The 19,967-nt window shown below is 45.5% G+C and overlaps 1 protein-coding gene across 3 annotated transcripts in view; it reads right to left on the bottom strand.

The window, feature by feature from the left end:
* Window positions 1-19,967, bottom strand: part of SH3GL1 (SH3 domain containing GRB2 like 1, endophilin A2) — a 565,510-nt gene that overhangs the window by 414,906 nt on the left and 130,637 nt on the right. For all 3 annotated transcript variants that reach the window (XM_077475737.1, XM_077475738.1, XM_077475739.1), the window contains exon 3: window positions 19,358-19,430. In XM_077475737.1, coding sequence (XP_077331863.1) covers window positions 19,358-19,430 — 73 coding nt within the window. The remainder of the gene's footprint in view (window positions 1-19,357; window positions 19,431-19,967) is intronic.

Genomic DNA, 19,967 nt, shown 5'->3' with positions numbered 1-19,967 from the left:
ATATATATATATATATATATATATATATATATATATATATATATATATATATAATTTTTTTTTTTTTTTTTTTAATTGTCTTTTTTGTTAGGTCTGCTAGTTAAAGTGGAGGGCCACCCTGAAAAAATTTTTTTTTTCAAATTACAAAAAAATCTAAAAAAAAACTAAAAAAAAATTTTTTTTTTTACTTACCAGAAATGCCTGTTGCTAGGCATATAATCCTAATCTTCCTCTTCCTCCTCCGCGGAGATCTTCTTTCTTCTCTCCTCGTCGCGTTGTCTTCTGGGTAATGGGTCGCGCTGTGTTCTGGGAACTGTGTGTCCCAGAACACAGCGCGTCCCATTCACAAAGCGCTGCGCGACTCGCGCATGCGCAGTAGGAAACTGGCAGTGAAGCCGTAAGGCTCCACTGCCTGTTTCCCTTAGAAGGAATGGCGGCGCCGGGACCCGAGAGCCGAGGGACAGGTCGGCCTCGGGCGGCTGACATCGCGGGCGCCCTGGACAGGTAAGTGTGCTTATTAAGTCAGCAGCTGCAGTGTTTGCAGCTTCTGACTTTTAATTTTTTTTTTTTTTTTTTAAACGGCCCTCCTCTTTAACCACTTCAGCCCCGGACCATTTTAAGCCTAAGGACCAGAGGTCTTTTTACAATTTTGCACTGCACTGCTTTAACTGGTAATTGCGCGGTCATGCAATGTTGTACCCAAACGAAATTTGCGTCCATTTCTAACCACAAATAGAGCTTTCTTTTGATGGTATTTGATTGCCTCTGCGATTTTTATTTTTTGCGATATAAATGGAAAAAGACCGAAAATTTTGAGAAAAAAAAAGATATTTTCTACTTTTTGTTATAAGAAAAATCGAATAAACTCAATTTTAGTCATACATTTAGGGCAAAATTTATTCAGCCACATGTCTTTAGTAAAAAAAAAATGTCAATAAGCGTATATTTATTGGTTTGCGCAAAAGTTATAGCGTCTACAAACTAGAGTACATTTTCTGGAATTTACACAGCTTTTAATTTACGACTGCCAATCTCATTTCTTGAGGTGCTAAAATGGCAGGGCAGTACAACCCCCCCCCCCCAAATGACCCCATATATTCTGCTGCTTCTCCTGAGTATGGGGATACCACATATGTGGGACTTTTTGGGAGCCTAGCCGCGTACGGCACCCCGAAAACCAATCACTGCCTTCAGGATTTCTAAGGGTGCAAATTTTTGATTTCACTCCTCACTACCTATCACAGTTTCGAAGGCCATAAAATGCCAACACAACCCCCCCCCCCCCCCAAATGACCCCATTTTGGAAAGTAGATACCCCAAGGAAATTGCTGAGGGGCATGTTGAGCCCACTGAATATTTTTTTTCTTTTATCCCAAGTGATTGAAAAAAAAAAAAGTTTACAAAAAGTTGACACTAAATGATATATTGCTCACACATGCCATAGTTATATGTGGAATTGCACCCCAAAATATATTCTGCTGCTTCTCCTGAGTAAGAGGATACCACATATGTGGGATTTTTTGGGAGTCTAGCTGCGTACGGCACCCCGAAAACCAATCACTGCCTTCAGGGTTTCTAAGGGTGCAAATTTTTGATTTCACTCCTCACTACCTATCACAGTTTCGAAGGTCATAAAATGCCAAAATAACACAAAACCCCCCCAAATGACCCCATTTTGGAAAGTAGACACCCCAAGCTATTTACTGAGAGGCATGTTGAGTCCATGAAATATTTTATATTTTGCCACAAGTTGCAGGAATATTACAATTTTTTTTTTTGCACAAAGTTGTCACTAAATGATATATTGCTCACACATGCTATGGGCATAAGTCAAATTACACCCCAAAATAAATTCTGCTGCTTCTCTCGAGTACGGGGATACCACATGTGGGGGACTTTTTGGGAGCCTAGCCACGTACGGGACCCCGAAAACCAAGCACTGCCTTCCGGATTTAAATATAAAATGCTACCAAAAAAACTGTTAGTGATCGCAGGGATCAGGCCTGACTCTGCGAATGCTGCAGTTATGCGTTTAGTGTTTTGTAAGTGACAGTGATCGATCGATACTGCACTTGGGTGGGCTGGGCGGAGGGGCAAAACGCAGGTGCTAGCAGGTATCTGGGCTGATCCTGCGTTTTTTTGGAACCCTAAACTGCTGGGGACGCTAGTATAGATCTGATCAGATCAGATATTGATCTGTTCAGATTCTATACCACTACGGGGGGTTTATGCTTTACACGTGGGTGTTAGCGGTACTGGCACTAACCTAGCGCTGCCTGGGGCGACGCAGACCCTGACCCTAAAACCTAATTGATATCACCCGCCGGGTGATCAGGGGGTTAAACCTTTATTGGGTAATAAATGGTGGGTGCCCTGATGCTATAAAAAGCAAACTAACCAGAGTCACCCGTAACACTTATACGGTGATCACTGGTGAAAGGGTTAACTAGGGGCAATCGGGGGGTTCACATTTTTATTAGGTAGTATATGGGGGTCCCTGGCGCTATATAAAAACCTGACGTGGAACCTAAATAACTAACTGGTTAACCAGCGTCACCAGTGACACTTATACTGTGATCGCTAGTGAAAGGGTTAACTAGGGGCAATCAGGGGGTTAAAACCATTATTGGGTAGTATATGGGGGTACCTAGCGCTATAAAAACCTGGCGGTGAACCTAAAAAAAATAACTAGCTACCTAGTGACACTAGCGACACTAATGTAGCGATCAGAAAAATGATCGCTTAGTGACACTGGCAAAAGGGGGTGAAAGGGTTAACTAGGGGCAATTAGGGGGTTAAAACCATTATTGGGTAGTATATCGGGGTACCTATCGCTATGAAAACCTGGCGGTGAACCTACAAATATAACTAGCAACCTAGCGACACTAATGCAGCGATCAGAAAAACGATCGCTTAGTGACACTGGCAAAAGGGGGTGAAAGGGTTAACTCTAGGGGCAATCAGGGGGTTAAACCTTTATTGGGGGGTGGTAGGGGGCTACCCTGGACCTAACACTAACTGCCCTGACAGTTTTTACTGTTACAACTGACAATGAATGCAGTGATCAGTAAATAAATGATAACTGCAATCAGTGACACTGTGACTGGGGGGGGGGGAATCGAGGGGCGATCGGGGGGGGGGGTTGTGTACCTATGTGTTAGTGTAGTGTTGGTGCACACTTACTTTCACTTCTCCTCGTAGTCCGGTCAATAAGGCCGCCCCGAGGAGAATGACATCACTTCCTGCCTATGTTTACTATACACAGAGGGAGGAAGCTTCTCATTCGCCAGGAGCGATTGAGAGGGGATGGCCAGAAACCAACGGCCATCCCCTCATCCCGGATCGCTCCTGCAGCGAAACGGGCCACCGCATCCAGCGGGAGGGGGTCCGATCGGACCCCCCACCCGCTGGAAGGCAAGCACGTACATGTACGTGCTTGTGCCTGTACATGCCATTGTGATGACGTACAATGGCATGCGGCGGTCCTTAAGTGGTTAATGTCGCACTGGTTCTGACACAGAAAAAAGTTGTCTCTCTCAACGTAAGAGAAAATAGATAGATTGATTATTTAGGCCTATGCAGTGGTTATTTACAGTGCCTTGAAAACGTATTCATAGCCCTTGAAATTTTTCACATATTGTCATGTTACAATCAAAAACGTAAATGTATTTTATTGGGATTTTATGTGATAGACCAACACAAAGTGGCACACAGTTGTGAAGTGGATTACTGGCTTTCAGAATTTTTTTACAAATAAATGTGTCAAAAGTGTGGCGTGCATTTGTATTCAGCCTCCTTTACGCTGATACCCCTAACTAAAATGTAGTAGAACCAATTGCCTTCAGAAGTCACCTAATTAGTAATTAAAGCCCACCTGTGTGTAATTTAATCTCAGTATAAATACAGCTGTTCTGTGAAACCCTCAGGAGGTATGTTAAATAACCTTGGTGAACAAACAGCATCATGAAGTCAAGGAACACAACCAGACAAGTCAGGGATAAAGTTGTGGAGAAGTTCAAACCAGGGAAGAGCGTATGGCACAACTGCAAATATAGTTACATAGTTAGTAAGGTTGAATAAAGACACCAGTCCATCCAGTTCAACCTGAGTGAATGTCTACAATTGTCCCTATCCCTGTACACTCACATCGGTCCCTACCCTCAAGGAGCCCACAATCCAAGGTCCCCATTCATATACTAGGGCCAATTTTGGACAGAAGCCAATTAACCTACCTGCAGGTCTTTGGAGTGTGGGAGGAAACTGGCGTACTCAGAGGAAACCCACGCAGGCACAGGGAGAACATGCAAACTCCAGGCAGGTAGTGTCATGGTTGGGAACCAGCAACCCTTTTTACTGCTAGGCGAGAGTGCTAAACCCTACACCACTGTGCCATCCCAAACCTACCAATACATGCTCATCCACCTAAACTGACAGGCAGGGCAAAGAGATCATCAGAGAAGCAGCCAGGAGGCCCGTGGTAAATCTGGAGGAGCTGCAGAGATCCCCAACTCAGGTGGGAGAATCTGTCCACAGACCAACTATTAGTCGTGCACTCCACAAATCTGGCTTTTATGGAAGAATGGCAAGAAGAAAACCATAAGTAGTCCCATTTGCAGTTTGCAAGAAGCCATGTGGGGGACACAGCAAACATGTGGAAGAAGGTGCTCTGGTTAGAGGAGACCAAGAATAGCTTTTTTAAAACAGCTTACCTGTGAAATCCTTTTCTTTGATGTACATCAGGGGACACAGAGCCATAGTAATAACTATATGGGTTATATTGGCGTATCAGGTGCTGGACACTGACACGCCCCTTAAGGCGTGAAATTCCCCCATATAACCCCTCCCACTACTGGGAGTCCTCAGTTTTGTAGCCAAGCAATATAAGTGTATAAGAAGAAGAAGGGAGGGACCGCTGTGTCCCCTGATGTACATCAAAGGATTTTACAGGTAAGCCGTTTTAAAAATCCTATTTTCTTTTCTTACATCAGGGGACACAGAGCCATAGTAATAACTATATGGGATGTCCTATAGCAATGGCAACTGAGGGAGGGGGAGAAAAAAAAAAAAACGGAGGCCAGAGGACTCATACTGCAGCCTGCAGTATATGCTGTGCCCAAAAGGCAATATCCCCATGACCTTTAATATCGATTTGATAAAATTGGATAAATGTATGAACCGAAGACCAAGTTGCGGCCTTACAGATCTGAGCCATGGAGGCCTGATGATGCATCACCCAAGAGGCACTAATCAACCCTGGATGACTGTGCTCTTAATATGAGAAGGAAGAATTTTCTTCTTTAAGCTGAAGCTTGACCAATCACTTTGATGAATCCATTCGGAAAAAGTGGATCTTGACGCTGCTTGTCCACATCTTGGACCGTCCGGCAGTACAAATAAAACCTGTGTTTTTCGAACCGGAGTGGTCGCCTTTAAATAGGCTCTGATCGTTCTTACTACATCAAGAGAATGTAGTGCTTTCTCTTTCCCAGATTAAGGCTCTGGGGAGAAAGAAGGAAGCATAATATCTTGGTTTAAATGAAAACCTGTTACCACTTTTGGTAAGAATTCAGGATGAGGACATAAAACCACCTCATACTTATACCTGATAAAATATGGCTCTTACAAGACAGAGCCGCTAGTTCTGATACTCTTCTAGCAGAAGAAATGGCAACCAGAAAAGATTATCATTCTTGTCAAAGAACCAAGGGAATTTCTCGGAAGGTTCAAACGGGTGATTCAACAAAGCCGACAAGTCCAATCTTAAATCCCAATGATTTAGAGGTGTTACCCCTTGAATAAGCTACGGACCAAGAGTGGGAAGCAAGAGGCCATAGGAAAAGACCCCCACAAGGCCTGGATCTGGCTATTGATAGAAGTCAAGGCCAGCCTCATTTCAGATCCTATATGCAGGACATCAGGAATCCTGCTTATTGACATACTTCCTGGGGTGCCAACCCCCGGATCCACACCAAGAAATCTATGCCTTCCAGAACCTAAAGTAAATTGATTCTGGAAGCCGGCTTCCTGGCATTAGACAAAGTAGACACTACCAAAGGAGATCACCCACGATCTTTATAGAGTGGGATTCAACAGTCAAACCTATTAAACCCCTTTCCCTACTTCCGGTTTCGGCGCCGCATGAGCTAGCTGTGCCATCGCCTAGCTCCCACTGCAGAGCCCCACAAACCGGCATGGAAAGCCTGCCTTAGCGGCCCCCACGCCTCTTACTTGGCCTCGGGTGCCTCCCGAGGATCCCCTCGCTGCTATGAATTGTTTTGTGGGAAAAAAACGGGAGTTCGCTCGTACTCTGCCACGGCGGCACCTCCGGACCGGCCGCAAAACGAGCCCCCGGCTTCGGCCTGCTCCGCTCCAGCTCCTCAGGCCTCTCCGGCAGAGAATCCAGATGCGGCCATGGAGGTAAGCGGGGTCGCCCCCTTGCATCCACTGCTCCATCCCCGCTCCATGGGCATACTCTCCTACCTCCCCCAGCCCAGACTGGGGACACTCAGCCGCCCTCCCAAGGGGAAGATGGGCATACTAGTCGCATTGCTCATGCAGTGGCGGCCTTGTTATCTCCCATGATTGCAGCATCAGTGGAGAAAGCCATACATGTTGGGATGAAACAAATTAAGGCTCAACTTACAGAGCATACAACCAGGCTAAATGAATTAGAACAACGCATCTCTGAGGTGGAAGATGAATTATATCAGTCCCAAGCTGCAGAACAATCACAGGAAAAAACGAACCAATATATTATCCAGAAATTAGATGATTTGGAGAACAGATCCAGACGCTCCAACCTGCGGTTCGTAGGTGTTCCTGAGACGCTCCCCACAGCCAATCTGAACGACTTCTGCGCTCAACGCATTCCAGAGGTCTCACGGGACCCTTCACAGTGGAACGGGCCCACCGTATGGGATCATTTAATGCGGACCACAAGTCCCCCCGCCCTATCATTGCCAAATATCTGAACTATGCGGACAATGCCCTTATTCTTCAAAAATTCCGGCAATCACCTTCCTTACAAATTGATGGCGTCAAAATTTTGATCTTCGCAGACTACTCCATTGAAGTATCCAAAAAACGCAAAGCCTTCCAACCGATTTGCTTGGAACTTTTCAAACTACAAAATTAAATTCTCTCTGGCATTCCCTGCTGTACTTCGACTTATATCCCCAAAAGCGGAACAACTCTCATTTCAGGACCCCTCAGAAATGGAAGCATTCCTGCGGTCTCTTCGGTCGGACTCATCTCCTGCCACGCCTTCCAAATCTACCTCCACCATCCGCTCTCTGGAACAGAGGAGCCCTAGGAAGGAGTCCCGCCAAACACTTTTGGGCCTCGGCTCCGGGTCATTGCCGCAAAACTATACGCTGAAGTTTCTCCTGCCACCTTGTTCCTGGCTTCCAAGTTTTCTCAAGTCGTATGGCAAGTTTGATGTAGTGGCTGCTCACTCCGGTACTTTTTTTTTTCCCCCTTCTTTCATCTTCTACCTCTTTCCCGGCCTATAACCTCCCAGTACTGAGAGCTACTCCTTGCCGAATACGAAATACCGCAGTACGCATCCCGTCTATGCTCAATTTTGTTCCGTTACTTGAATTTACGGTCCGGTTTCAGGTTATCATATATCTTTTATGCTCTATGCTGATGTTGATTTTTTGATTTCATGTCCTGCCTTAACATTGTTTCTAGTTTATGACATGTTCTTACATGTCTCCACTGTCTATTGACTCCCCGCACTCCAATCAGCCGTCGTGCCATGTCACATATCTTCAGCGCGGTCCTCGGACGTCCTCGGGGGGTGCACTTAATTAAATTTCCTGCTTTTGGGGCCCTGCTCGGGGAGCCCCCCTACACAGTGAACTCACAGTGAACTCATGCGGAAAAAAGTGAAGTGCATGCGATTATTTGGTTGTTCATTCTTCTATTGTTACCACACCCCCCCCTGACCCTTCTTCCTTTAGCACCTTCCTCCCCCCGCCCCTCTGCTATTTTGGGTTCATCGCCCCTTCTAACAAGAGTCTCTGGACAAGGTACCATCTTCCATAGCTCCACCGAGCCGCGCCTATGCTACCCTTACTACCATGCCCTTATACGCTACATATCTTATTGTCGACATCCACGTCCCCCCACACTCAGAGTAGTCTCCTGGAAAGTCAAGGGTCTTCGCTCTCCCCACAGTGAAGATCCTTCAGCACCTTAAACGACTTAAGGCAGACATTGCCCTGATACAGGAGTGTCATATCCAAGCCCCTGACTTCCAACGCATGCAAAATGTGGGTGGAAACTGTACTCGGAGCTGAATCAGTGGGATGGAAAGCTGGTGTCCTCCTTTTGATTCATAAGAATCTTCCCTGCACGGTTATCTCCACACTTTCAGATAGCAAGGGACGCTTCTTCACAGCACAAGTGAAGATAGGTACCAAGGAAATTTTGGTCTCTAACATATATGCCCCTAATAATCCCACTAAACAATTCTACAGCGAGCTCTCGGCCTGGTTGCTAAATTTCGCTCACTTGCCCCACCTAGTCGGGGGGGTTTTTAATGACGTTATGCACCCCTCGGTGGATAGGTCATCCCCTAAACGTCCCTCATCAGTGCATTAGCACATCCCATCCTACCCTATTCGCCTCCACCATGGACTCTCTGCATATGATGGACCTATGGTGCCTATCTCACCCTGTAGACAGACACTTCACTTTCTACTCACACCCCCATAGATCCCTGACCAGACTTGACTACTTATTTGATTCCGATGGCATTATGCACATGGTTTCGGACTCCGAGATCCACGACATAGCTATCTCTGACCTTGCTCCGATAGGGATCTCCCTAGACAGGCTAGACCTCCCTCCACACCCCAAACTCTGGCGCTTCGCCTCTTTCCTTGATAATAATTCCGACTTTATAAAGTACATGGAATAGGCCTGGGCAGATTACTCCTCCACAAATGCCCTTCATGCGGCAGACCCCAACCTATTTTGGGATGCTGGGAAAGCTTACCTCAGGGGACGTATTATCTGTTACGCTACCTCACTTAAATGCAATGCACTCCGACACTACAAATCTGCTAGTGCCAGACTGCATGCTGGCCAACAGCAGCTTTCATCCTCAGATTCTCCTCTACATCGTGATGAGTGGGTGGCAGCCAAGTCAGCTTTCGATACCTGGGCTGATACCCTTGAAATTACTAAAAAGGCTCACTTGGACGCCACCCTCCATAAATTTGGTAACAAAGCTGGAAAACTTTTCCAGACTATGCAAGGGGGGCCACCGTCCAACCCACATCACTTCCCTTTGTGACCACTCGGGACGCTCTCATTCCACCCCCCAAGCCATAAATGAGATTATGCTGCGGTATTATACAAACCTATACGCCCCAGAACCCATCGTGCAGGACAAGGCACGCTCCTTCCTGGAAAAACTGTCACTCTCCACTATTTCGGCAGACCAATTAGATTCCCTCAATGCACCCATCACTCTCCCTGAAATAGAACTACCATTCGCAACTTACACCCCGCTAAGGCCCCTGGCCCAGACGGTTTTACCAGCGAATTCTATAAAAATCTTATCCACATTACGGCTCCCACACTTCACTCAGTGTACTCCAATATCTGGGCGGGGGGCCCTTATCTTCCATCTGGGAACCAGGCAGTTATTAAACTTCTTTCTAAAAAGTCAAGGATCCACTACAGCCAGGGTCATACAGGCCCATCTCCCTGCTCAACCTAGACGTGAAAATCCTATCCAAAATAGTAGCGTCGAGACTCGCTACCATTCTCCCACACCCAATTCACCCGGCCCAATCGGGATTTGTCAAAGGCCGTACGGCCACCTTGAACATCCGTAAAGTTCTCTTGGCCCTAGAAATGGCTAGACAAAACCCCAATGGTACATATGTCATCATTACTTTGGACGCGGAGAAAGCCTTCGATAACGTTAGCTTCGACTGGCTCTCCATGGCTCTCTCCAAAATGGGATTCTCAGGCCCCTTTAGCCATCTTATCGAGTCGATGTATACATCCCCCACAGCTAAATTGGTCACGACAGGCCTCCTTTCACAAAATTTTTGCCCTACACAAAGGGACCAGACAGGGCTGCCCATTATCACCCCTCCTCTTTATCATCGCCCTAGAACCACTTTCTAGGTACCTGTTGCATATAGCCCCTCTACATGGTATAAAAATAGGTGATAAGGAATTTCGCACATCCCTGTTCGCAGACAATGTCCCTTATCTTTTCATCCAACCCCTCTGCCAACATACACACCATTAAACATATTTTTGATGAGTTTAGGCTATGCTCGGGGCTCCGCATAAATTACTCGAAAAGCGAGATTTTACCTATTGGCACCCATTCCACCCCCTCCTGGACTAGCAACTCCATATTTACTGTAGCTCCCTCCTATATCACCTACCTGGGAATCAAAATTGGAAAATTGCCTTCTTCATTGTACCATTTGAATTACCCTCCCCTTTTGGCAAAGATATCTCAGAAATTGACAAACTGGATGGATCTCCCCCTCTCGCTCCTGGGAAGGTGCCACCTTGTAAAGATGGTCAGCTTTGCCAGATTATTATACCCTATGCAAACTCTTCCACTATTGCTAAAGCACAAAGATATTACTTCATTAAGCTCTTCTATTTCCAAATTTTTATGGCACGGCAAACGACCCCGTATTGCATACAAAAAACTGCACCTTCCCAGCGGCAAGGGGGGTATTAGTGTACCTAATATCCGCTTATAACTTAGCTTGTTTACTCAGAACCAGTTTAGATTGGATCACTCACTCATCTAGGTATTCTAACTATGAACTGGAATCCGCCATGGCTCATCCCTATTCCTTGACTGCCCTTTTACACAGTCGATGGAAATCTGTCACCCCCCCCCCCCCCCCCATCAATACAACCTTGTTTTCAGAGACACGGCAATAGCGTGGAGAGAATCTAGGAAACTGGCCAAGCTTCCCCCCTACATTTCTCTACATATGCCGATACATGAAAATCTCTGCTTCCTCCCAGGACTTCAATGTAAACCCTTCTCGGACTGGTATGCACGAGGCCTTTCACTGTTCTCATCCTTATGTGACCCGGATACTGGTAAACTATTACCCTTTCAAACACTGGTGGACTCCTTCGCCATTCCTTCATCACACATCTTCCATTACCAGCCATGCATCAGCTTTCTTACACAAACCTGCAAAGAGGACTCTCTAAGATTTCAACCTAGCTTCTTGGACCAGTTGATACAGGATGACTGTTTCAAAATCTCCGATGTGTATAAACCCCTCCTGCAACGATCATCACCTCCCGCATCTTCAACTTCCGTTGCAAACTGGACTTCAGCCTTCCCAGGTCCCGACCTTGTCCACAAAATTCTGCTCGGGCTTCGCAAGGTACTGCGCCTAACCCCTAATGAAACTTGGAGGGAAACCCAGCTGAAGATTGCCCACAGGGCCTATATCCCTTTCCTTTCTTCCAAGTCTAATCGAGACAGTGCATCTTGCCCCCATTGCCAACAACTGAAGCCACCCCTCTCACACCGCCTATGGTCTTGCCCGACTATTTCTACCTTCTGGGACCAGGTCTTGGCTTTTATTTTTGATGTCATGCTATTGAAATTACCCAAGGAACCTCTGCTCCTAATCTTCGGTTATTGGGACCCCCTATTGCTGCCGTGGTCTGCACCTCCAGGAATTACCCCTCCCATAGGGACCTACTCACCTCGCGCCTCTATGGACTAGGTTCTGCTGTGCCTCCTTTTGGCCCGATGTCTTATACTCCAACACTGGCCATCTCCACTAGGCCCTCCAGTCAAACAACTCCACAAGGAACTTCTCTCTCTTTTGTACAAAGAAAGGCTTCTGACAGACTTCTCCCACGTTAAACAAAAATCAGCATTCCTCTCTAGGTGGCAAATGTTCATCGCATCGACTGTCACCAACTGATCAACATGTATTGGAACAATTTTCTTTTACATACAACAGGGGCGGCACAGTGGTGTAGTGGTTAGCACTCTCACCTAACAGTAAGAAGGGTCACTGGTTAAAATCCCAACCACAACACTACCTGCCCGGAGTTTGCATGTTCTCCCTGCGTGGGTTTCCTCCAGGTACTCTGGTTTCCTCCCACAATCCAAAGACATGCAGGTAGGCCAATTGGCTTCTTTCCATTCATAGTATATGAATGGGAACCTAGGATTGTGGGCTCCTTGAGGGTAGGGACCCATGTGAGTGTACAATGTACAGGGATAGGAACAATTGTAGACACTCACTCAGGATGGACTGGTGTCTTTATTCAACCTTACAAACTATGAAACTATGAAACAGGTCGTACACCTTCTGATATTACTATCCAACCTCCTCCATAGGCTCGGTCTTCTCAAAGCTCTTCTCCAACACTTTTTTTTTTATGGACACTACCAACGAACCCTTCTCAGCGCAATTTTCTATACCTCGCCAATTCCCTTCCTCCCCCTTTTTTTTTTTCTTTCTTTCCCTCCCCTTATTTTCTTTATTTAGTTTCAAGAACTTACTTGATAATTCTTGGCTAGGCCTTAGATTCTTTGAGCCTGTTTATAACACCTGCTAATGTTAGGGCTCAAGACAGACACTGATCCATCCAGTCTGGTCCGTATTGTACTTTATTATCCCTGTCTTTGCTGTTATTGAACGTCTTTTTCTATCTCACGGTATCTCAAGAAAATGCATTGGATCTGTATTTTTCTTTTTTATATGTGCCTTTGTATTGTTTTATCTCCCAATAAAAATTATTTTGAGAAAAAAAAAAAAAAAAAAACTTTTCCCATAAGGTAGGATGAACTACCGGACCTTGTGCAAGAAGGTCTGGCTATAATGGCAGAGTCCAAAAGGACTCCTACTGCCATCTTTATGATCTCAGTAAATTAAGATCTTCTGGGACCCACTGGGGCCTCCGGAATCACCTCCCTTTGTTCCTGCTTAATCCTGCGGAGAAGGTGCTGAAGTAGCAGAACTGGAGTAAATGCATAGACCAGTGAAAAACTGATCCCATGGAAGACTAAAGCATCTGTTCCACCTGCTAGCGGACCCCTTGTTCGACAAAGTTGTTGACCTCGTTAATGAATCTGGATGCGAGTAGGTCCATGTCCGGAATACCCCATCTGACATATTGCAAGAAAGATGTCGGGGTGAACAGATCATTCTCCCGGAACTAATTGTTGGCATCTCAAGTAGTGCGCCGGAAAAATTAGAATTGCCGATAGGCAAAGAATGTTGTGTTCTGCCAAAGCTACAATATTATTCACCTCTTTTTGGGCTGCACGACCTCTCGTGCATCCCCTAGTGATCGATCTAAGCCACGCCGTGGCCTTGTCAGACTGAATCCTGTCAGGACAGTCCTGTAGTCTGACCGCCAAGATTCTAGGGCCAGATGTACTGCCTGAAACTTCCAAAAAAGTTGATAGGCAAGGTCCTCTAACCTGGACCATCTACCCTGGACAGAATCGTCTTTCGGGGCTGCTCCCCAGCCTAGAAGGCTGGCATCTGTTTTTAACACCTTCCAGAATAAAGATTTTCCTTTTTGCGGGATAAAAACCACCAATTTAGGCTCTGACCTATGTTGGGAGCCAAGTGTATTGAAAACAAACAAGGCTTGAAACTTCTTTATTCCAGACCGACAGGATGCTGTCTTGAAGCAGTCGAGTAAAACTGCGTGCAAGGGATGGCCTTGAAGGAGGCCCCCTAAAAATCTCCTGCACAGCTGAATGAAGGAATTTTCCTTTGTTTTGATAAATTGAATTAATCCTACAATGGAACTGATTCTCGTCTGGGGTAAGAATACCTTCTTCTGTATGGTATATATAACCAAGCCCCCCCTGAATAAATCTATTAAAATGATCTATTAAAAGTATATCTTCTAACAGGCTAGGACCGCTATGCCTTGAGCCCTTAACCTGGCTAAAGGAGGTGCATAGAATCTTTCAGAACACTAATGGTGCTGTGGCTAAGCCGAATGGCAGGGCCACAACTGAAAAAAATTATTTTATATTTCAAACTGCAGAAATGTCTGGTAAGCGGGAAACTTTGGCACATTGAGATAAGCAACTCCCCTCCTTGCAGGATGGACACAGCAGATCGAATTATGAAAGGATCGAATGTTTAAGTGCTGATTCAGATCTCCAGGATCTAGAATGGGTCTTACCTCTCTGTTTGGCTCTGACAACGTAAAAAGGTTTGAGCCAAAGCCCCCTGTTCCACTAAGGGAATCTCTGATATGACCGACTGGGATAACAACTGATCCAGAGGGCAGAACGAGAGACTTCTCCCTTTTCTCTGGAAAGATGGAAACTCTTGCATAAAGACTGCCGCTTCAACAGCCAAAGGACCACATAGGCAGCATCCAAACAGGGACCCGAACCCGTACCCTCAGATCAAAAGCTGACTGAGCCATCCGGGCTCTTGGAACTCTAGTCGTAACCTAGAGAAAAATCTGCAGAAATCCCTCTGCTCTCGACATTGTTCCTGCCAGAAACTGAGAAGTACTGGATCCCATGGCCCAGCTCTCCAAGCATTCGCAAGCAAAACCTTGCGTCTTCGGATTACGAGGCCTGGGTACCAATAATTTAGTCCATTACGGAGACATTAGAACGCATCCGGTCAGGATGGCTGGCTCTCATCAAGGATTACTGCCCATGGAGCTCAGTACAACACATCCATACTCGTGCCCAACACCTTAGACACTGGCGAAAAAACTGAGGACTTCCAGTAGTGGGAGGGGTTATATGGGGAGACGTTCATGCCTTAAGGGGTGTGCCAGTGTCCAGCACCTGATATGCCGATATAACCCATATAGTTATTACTATGGTTCTGTGTCCCCTGATGTAAGAAAAGAAATGTAACTTTTTGTCCTAAAAGCAAAATGCTATGTGTGGCGGAAAACTAACACTATGAAACATGGTGGAGGCAGCATCACGTCACAGGGATGCTTTTCTTCAGCAGGGACAGAGAAGCTGGTCAGAGTTGATGGGGAAATGGATGGAGCTAAATACAGGGCAATCTTAGAAGAAAACCTGTTAGAGTCTGCAAAAGACTTGAGACTGGGGAGGAGGTTCACCTTCCAGCAGGATAACGACCCTAAACATACAGCCAGAGCTACAATAGAATTGTTTAGATCAAAGCATATTCAGGTGTTAGAACGGCCCAAAGTCCAGACCTAAATTCAATTGAGAATCTGTGGCAAGACTTGAAAATTGCTGTTCACAGATGCCCTCCATCCAATCTGAAAGAGCTTGAGCTATTTAGCAAATAAGAACAGGCAACAATGTCATTCTCTAGATGTGCTAAGCTGGTAGAGACATCCCCAAAAAGACTTTCAGCATTAATTGTGGTAAAAAGTGGTTCTATAAAGTATTGACTGAGGGGGCCAGAATACAAATGCACAGCACACTTTTTAAATATTTGAAAAAATTTTGAAAACCATTTATCATTTTCTTTCCACTTCACAATTATGTGCCACTTTGTGTTGGTCTAGCACATAAAATCCCAAAAAAATACATTTATGTTTATGATTATAACATGACAAAATTTGGAAATTTCAAGGGGTATAAATACTTTTTAGTAGATTATATTAGAGTATAGTAGATTTTCCTTGTCCTGCTTGCTACTGATGCTCTCTGAAAGATAGGAGATTAATACACCTATGGGAGATGTTCTCCGAGTTGGCTGTTCAGTTTTTTGACACCTAGCGGTATAGCTACACAATTAATCGTCAAGAATCATTATCGTTTTTTCCCCCCTTTGTGATCTTAATAAAAGTGTTTCACAATTCATGCTATGCAAGGAATTCTCTCTGCCATCAAAAGAAAAAGAAAAAAAAAGAAAAAAAAAATGGGCAATCTGCCATGAATCACAACATTCTTTATTAGTTGAACTAAGTCTAAACATTGTAACAATTTGTCAATGGAATAGACTGTGCATGAATTAAGTTTAACCACTTAAACACTAAACCTTTTTCTGACATTTGTTAGTTTCAATTAAAATAATTTGTTTGCTAGAAAATTACTAAGGCTCGGTTCACACAGGGGCGACTCAGATCCGACTTCAGGTCGCCCCTAGTCGCCTCAGGTCGGACAACATTTAAAAATCAATGTAAGTGAATGAGAGCCGTCTTAATGCACGCTACTGAAGTCGCTCCGACTTCAAAAGGAGTTCCTGTACTACTTCAATCCGACTTGTACCCATTGATTTCAATGGAGGTCGCCTCCAAGTCGGATCTCTGTCTATACGGACTTTGACAGAATTATTAGCTCTGAAGGGGGAACTCCACGCCAAATTTATGAAAAAATTTTGGCGTGGGTTCCCCCTCCTAGAGCATACCAGGCCCTTAGGTCTGGTATGGATTCCAATGGGAACCCCCTATGCCGAAAAAACGGCGTGGGGTCCCCCCCAGATCCATACCAGACCCTTATCCGAGCACGCTACCCGGCCGGCCAGGAAAGGGGATGGGGACGAGCGGGCGGCCCCACCCTCCTGAGCTGTACCAGGCCGCGTGCCCTCAACATGGGGGGGTGCCTTGGGGGAGGGGGGGCGTGCTGCCCCCCCACCCCAAAGCACCTTGTCCCCATGTTGATGAGGACAAGGGCCTCTTCCCGACAACCCTGGCCGTTGGTTGTCTGGGTCTGCGGGTGGGGGGCTTATCGGAATCCGGGAGCCCCCTTTAATATGGGGCCCCCGGATACCGGCCCCCCACCCTATGTGAATGTACAATGTACCCCTACCCATTCACCTGTAAAATAAAGTACAAAAAAAACACAACACACAAGATAAAATAGTTTATTGCACAGCTCCGGGGGTCTTCAGTCTTCGGGGGTCTTCTCGCCGGACTCCTCCGCTATCTTCTTCTAGCTCTTTTGCAAGCGGAGAAGCCCGGCATTCTTCTTCGTCGCCGCGGCCTCTTCTTCCGACTTCGGGGGTCTTGTCCCCCTCTTCGGTTCTTCTGTCGCCGTCTTCCGTTGTTCTTCTTCTTCTTCTCCTGGAGATGTTGACTCGACGCTCTCTCCGGCCGCAATGCCAGGGACGCGTTGCGCGGTGACTTAAATAAGGACAAGGTGCGGGGTCATCGGTTGATGTCACATGGTGACCCTGCCCCCTTACGAGGAGGAGGGAGGAGGAGGAGGAGGGAGGAGGAGGAGGAGGAGGAGGAGGAGGAGGAGGAGGAGGAGGAGGAGGAGAGGCGGCGGCGACAGAAGACCCGAAGAGGGGGACAAGACCCCCGAAGTCGGAAGAAGAGGGCGGCGGCGAGGAAGAAAGCCGGGCTCCTCCGCTAGCAAAAGAGCTACAAGAAGATTATTAAAGGGGGCTCCCGGATTCCGATAAGCCCCCCACCCGCAGACCCCGATAACCAGCGGCCAGGGTTGTCGGGAAGAGGCCCTTGTCCTCATCAACATGGGGACAAGGTGCTTTGGGGTGGGGGGGCCACACGCCCCCCTCCCCCAAGGCACACCCCCATGTTGAGGGCACGCGGCCTGGTACATCTCAGGAGGGGGGGGCCGCCCGCTCGTCCCCACCCCCTTTCCTGACCGGCCGGGTAACGTGCTTGGATAAGGGTCTGGTATGGATCTGGGGGGGACCCCCACGCCGTTTTTTCGGCGTAGGGGGTCCCCCTTGGAATCCATACCAGACCTAAGGGCCTGGTATGCTCTAGGAGGGGGAACCCACGCCAATTTTTTTTCATAAATTTGACGTGGAGTTCCCCCTTCAGAGCTCATTCTCTGATTGGCCGCGGCAAAAGTCGCCTGGCCTGGGGCAACCTGTAAGTCGCCCCAGGTCGTGTCTAAGTCGTGTTCAAGTCGTCTCCAAGTTGCCTCAACAAAGTCGTCCTGAAGTCGTGTCGCCCCTGTGTGAACCGAGCCTTAGAATCCCCAAACATTATAAATATTTTTTAGTAGAGACAGTAGACAATAAAGTGGTGGTTGTTGCAATATTTTATGTCGCACTGTATTTGCGCAGAGGTCTTTCAAATGCAATTTGGAAAAATTGACTTTAATAAAAAAAAAATTAAAAGTTTACAGTTGGTCCTGCGCAAATCTACCAGAAATCCTATATAAAAATTAGAAAAAATTCAATTTTTTGCTTTTGGTCAACATTCAACATTTAGAATAGTACAGGGAAAAAGGTATCAATATAAAGTCTACAAGACTTACATATGCATGCATCATAAAGCACTACAATACTGTTGTTATTATGAACATGTTTTAAAGCATGTTAGGTTAAATAAAAAAAAGTATTTAGGGTTTGTGCACACTGGGCTTAAAAAATGCTTCTTCTACAGGGGTTATGCATTTTGCCTGTAGAAGCAGCTCAACGTTATTCTATGTGTCCACGCATATTAGGATGTTTAGAGCAGCCTTTTTCAACCAGGGTGCCTTGAGGTTTTTTTCAGGGGCGATTGGCAAAATGCCTAGAAATTGTCCAAAAATTGTATACAAGCCGTTTGGTGGAAGAAACCTGCCTTTTAGTTACACAAAGCCACAGATTTGAATTGTACACTATACTATTACAACCTTCTAACTGCCAACCTCTTAACGACCAATGACATCATCAGTTGATAAGGAGGAGGTCGGTTGCCTGCATATCATCCTTGTTTGACCCACCCATGCCTCTCTCCATCAGCTTTGGGGTCTTATTAGCTAAGTGATGGATAAAAACTGTGGGAGATGAGAAACATTGGAATATTAGTCAGTACCAGTTTGCAAAAGTGTATTTGCTTTGGAAGAATAAATCACCTCCAACGTTGGGTGTCCTATGTTTTTTTTGATGTTGCTGCATTATATAAAACTACTAGAATAGTTTTTACATTTTAGAATGGGGCACATCAAGACTGTACATAATTTTGGAAGGTGCCTTGAAATTATATAATTGTATAATTTTGAAGGGTGTGTTGAATGAAAAAAGGTTGAGAAACACCGGGATAGAGGCATATTTTGAATCTCAACATTTCAAGGATATTTTCTGCCAGAAAAAAAAAAAAAAAAAACCCTAAACGCTGTACAGAGCATCTATGTGAGCATTTTTTTCTGCCAAAAGAACTGGTGTTTTTTTATTTTTTATTTTTTTAAGCCCAGAGTGCATGAACCCTTTCTTTATCAGTTTTCAAGTTTGTAATATTATCTTCCTGTATAGCAGCAATCAAATAAACAAGAAAGGCACAATAACAGCAGGTGCTGGTGAACGTGTTGATACAGACCATGCTGTGGAGAAGGAAGCAGGCTTTTGTTGGAATATGTAACCTTTATTTCAGTTGCAAACATACTACCCGATGTTCTATTGCTTACAACATGCATACTATGCTGAAAGATTTTTGACTATAAAAAAATTACCTGGATTTGGCTGCAGGTATTCAGTTGTCTTAGTCAGGACATCAGTCACAGCTTTACTGGTTACATCCACTTTCTAGAAACAAATTGATAGACTTTCAAATTACCCTACATAATCATCATCTTGTAGAACATAGGTTTTCATTCTATAAAGTGGACCAAAATAGAAGTCCCCCCCCCCCCCCCCCCGTAAAACAAACACATTTGTTAGAAAGTTCAAAAATATACTTTCCTTTTTCAGCATCTTGATGCAGCGTCAAGCTTTCCTCCCAAGGTGTTTTTTTTTTTTTGCTAAACATGGAAAGCAGAGTTTTTACATGGAGATGGGCCACTATTTAGTAATCAGACCTTGCATTTTGGTAAAAGGTTTACTTCAACACATGGGTATAGCTTCCACCTTTAGGTTTGTAAATTATGCTAATCAGAAGAGGCACAGTCCCATCTAGTGGCTATACCCTGGTGCGTGCATACTAGCCAAGTATGAACAGGGGCAGCAGACTAACAACATAAGGGAACCCATCAGAGGGAGCAGTATCCTCCAAGAGGACACTTTTTTTTATGAATTTTTTTTTATAAAAAATAAATATTGGTGGACACGGCTTTGTCTGCTATT

This window comes from Lithobates pipiens, unplaced genomic scaffold (assembly GCF_037356315.1).
Source record: "Lithobates pipiens isolate NorthernLeopardFrog02 unplaced genomic scaffold, aLitPip1_a1.2 Scaffold_13, whole genome shotgun sequence".
NCBI lineage: Eukaryota > Metazoa > Chordata > Amphibia > Anura > Ranidae > Lithobates > Lithobates pipiens.
Note: the sequence above shows the minus strand (reverse complement) of the source record. Positions and strands in the feature narration are given on the sequence as shown.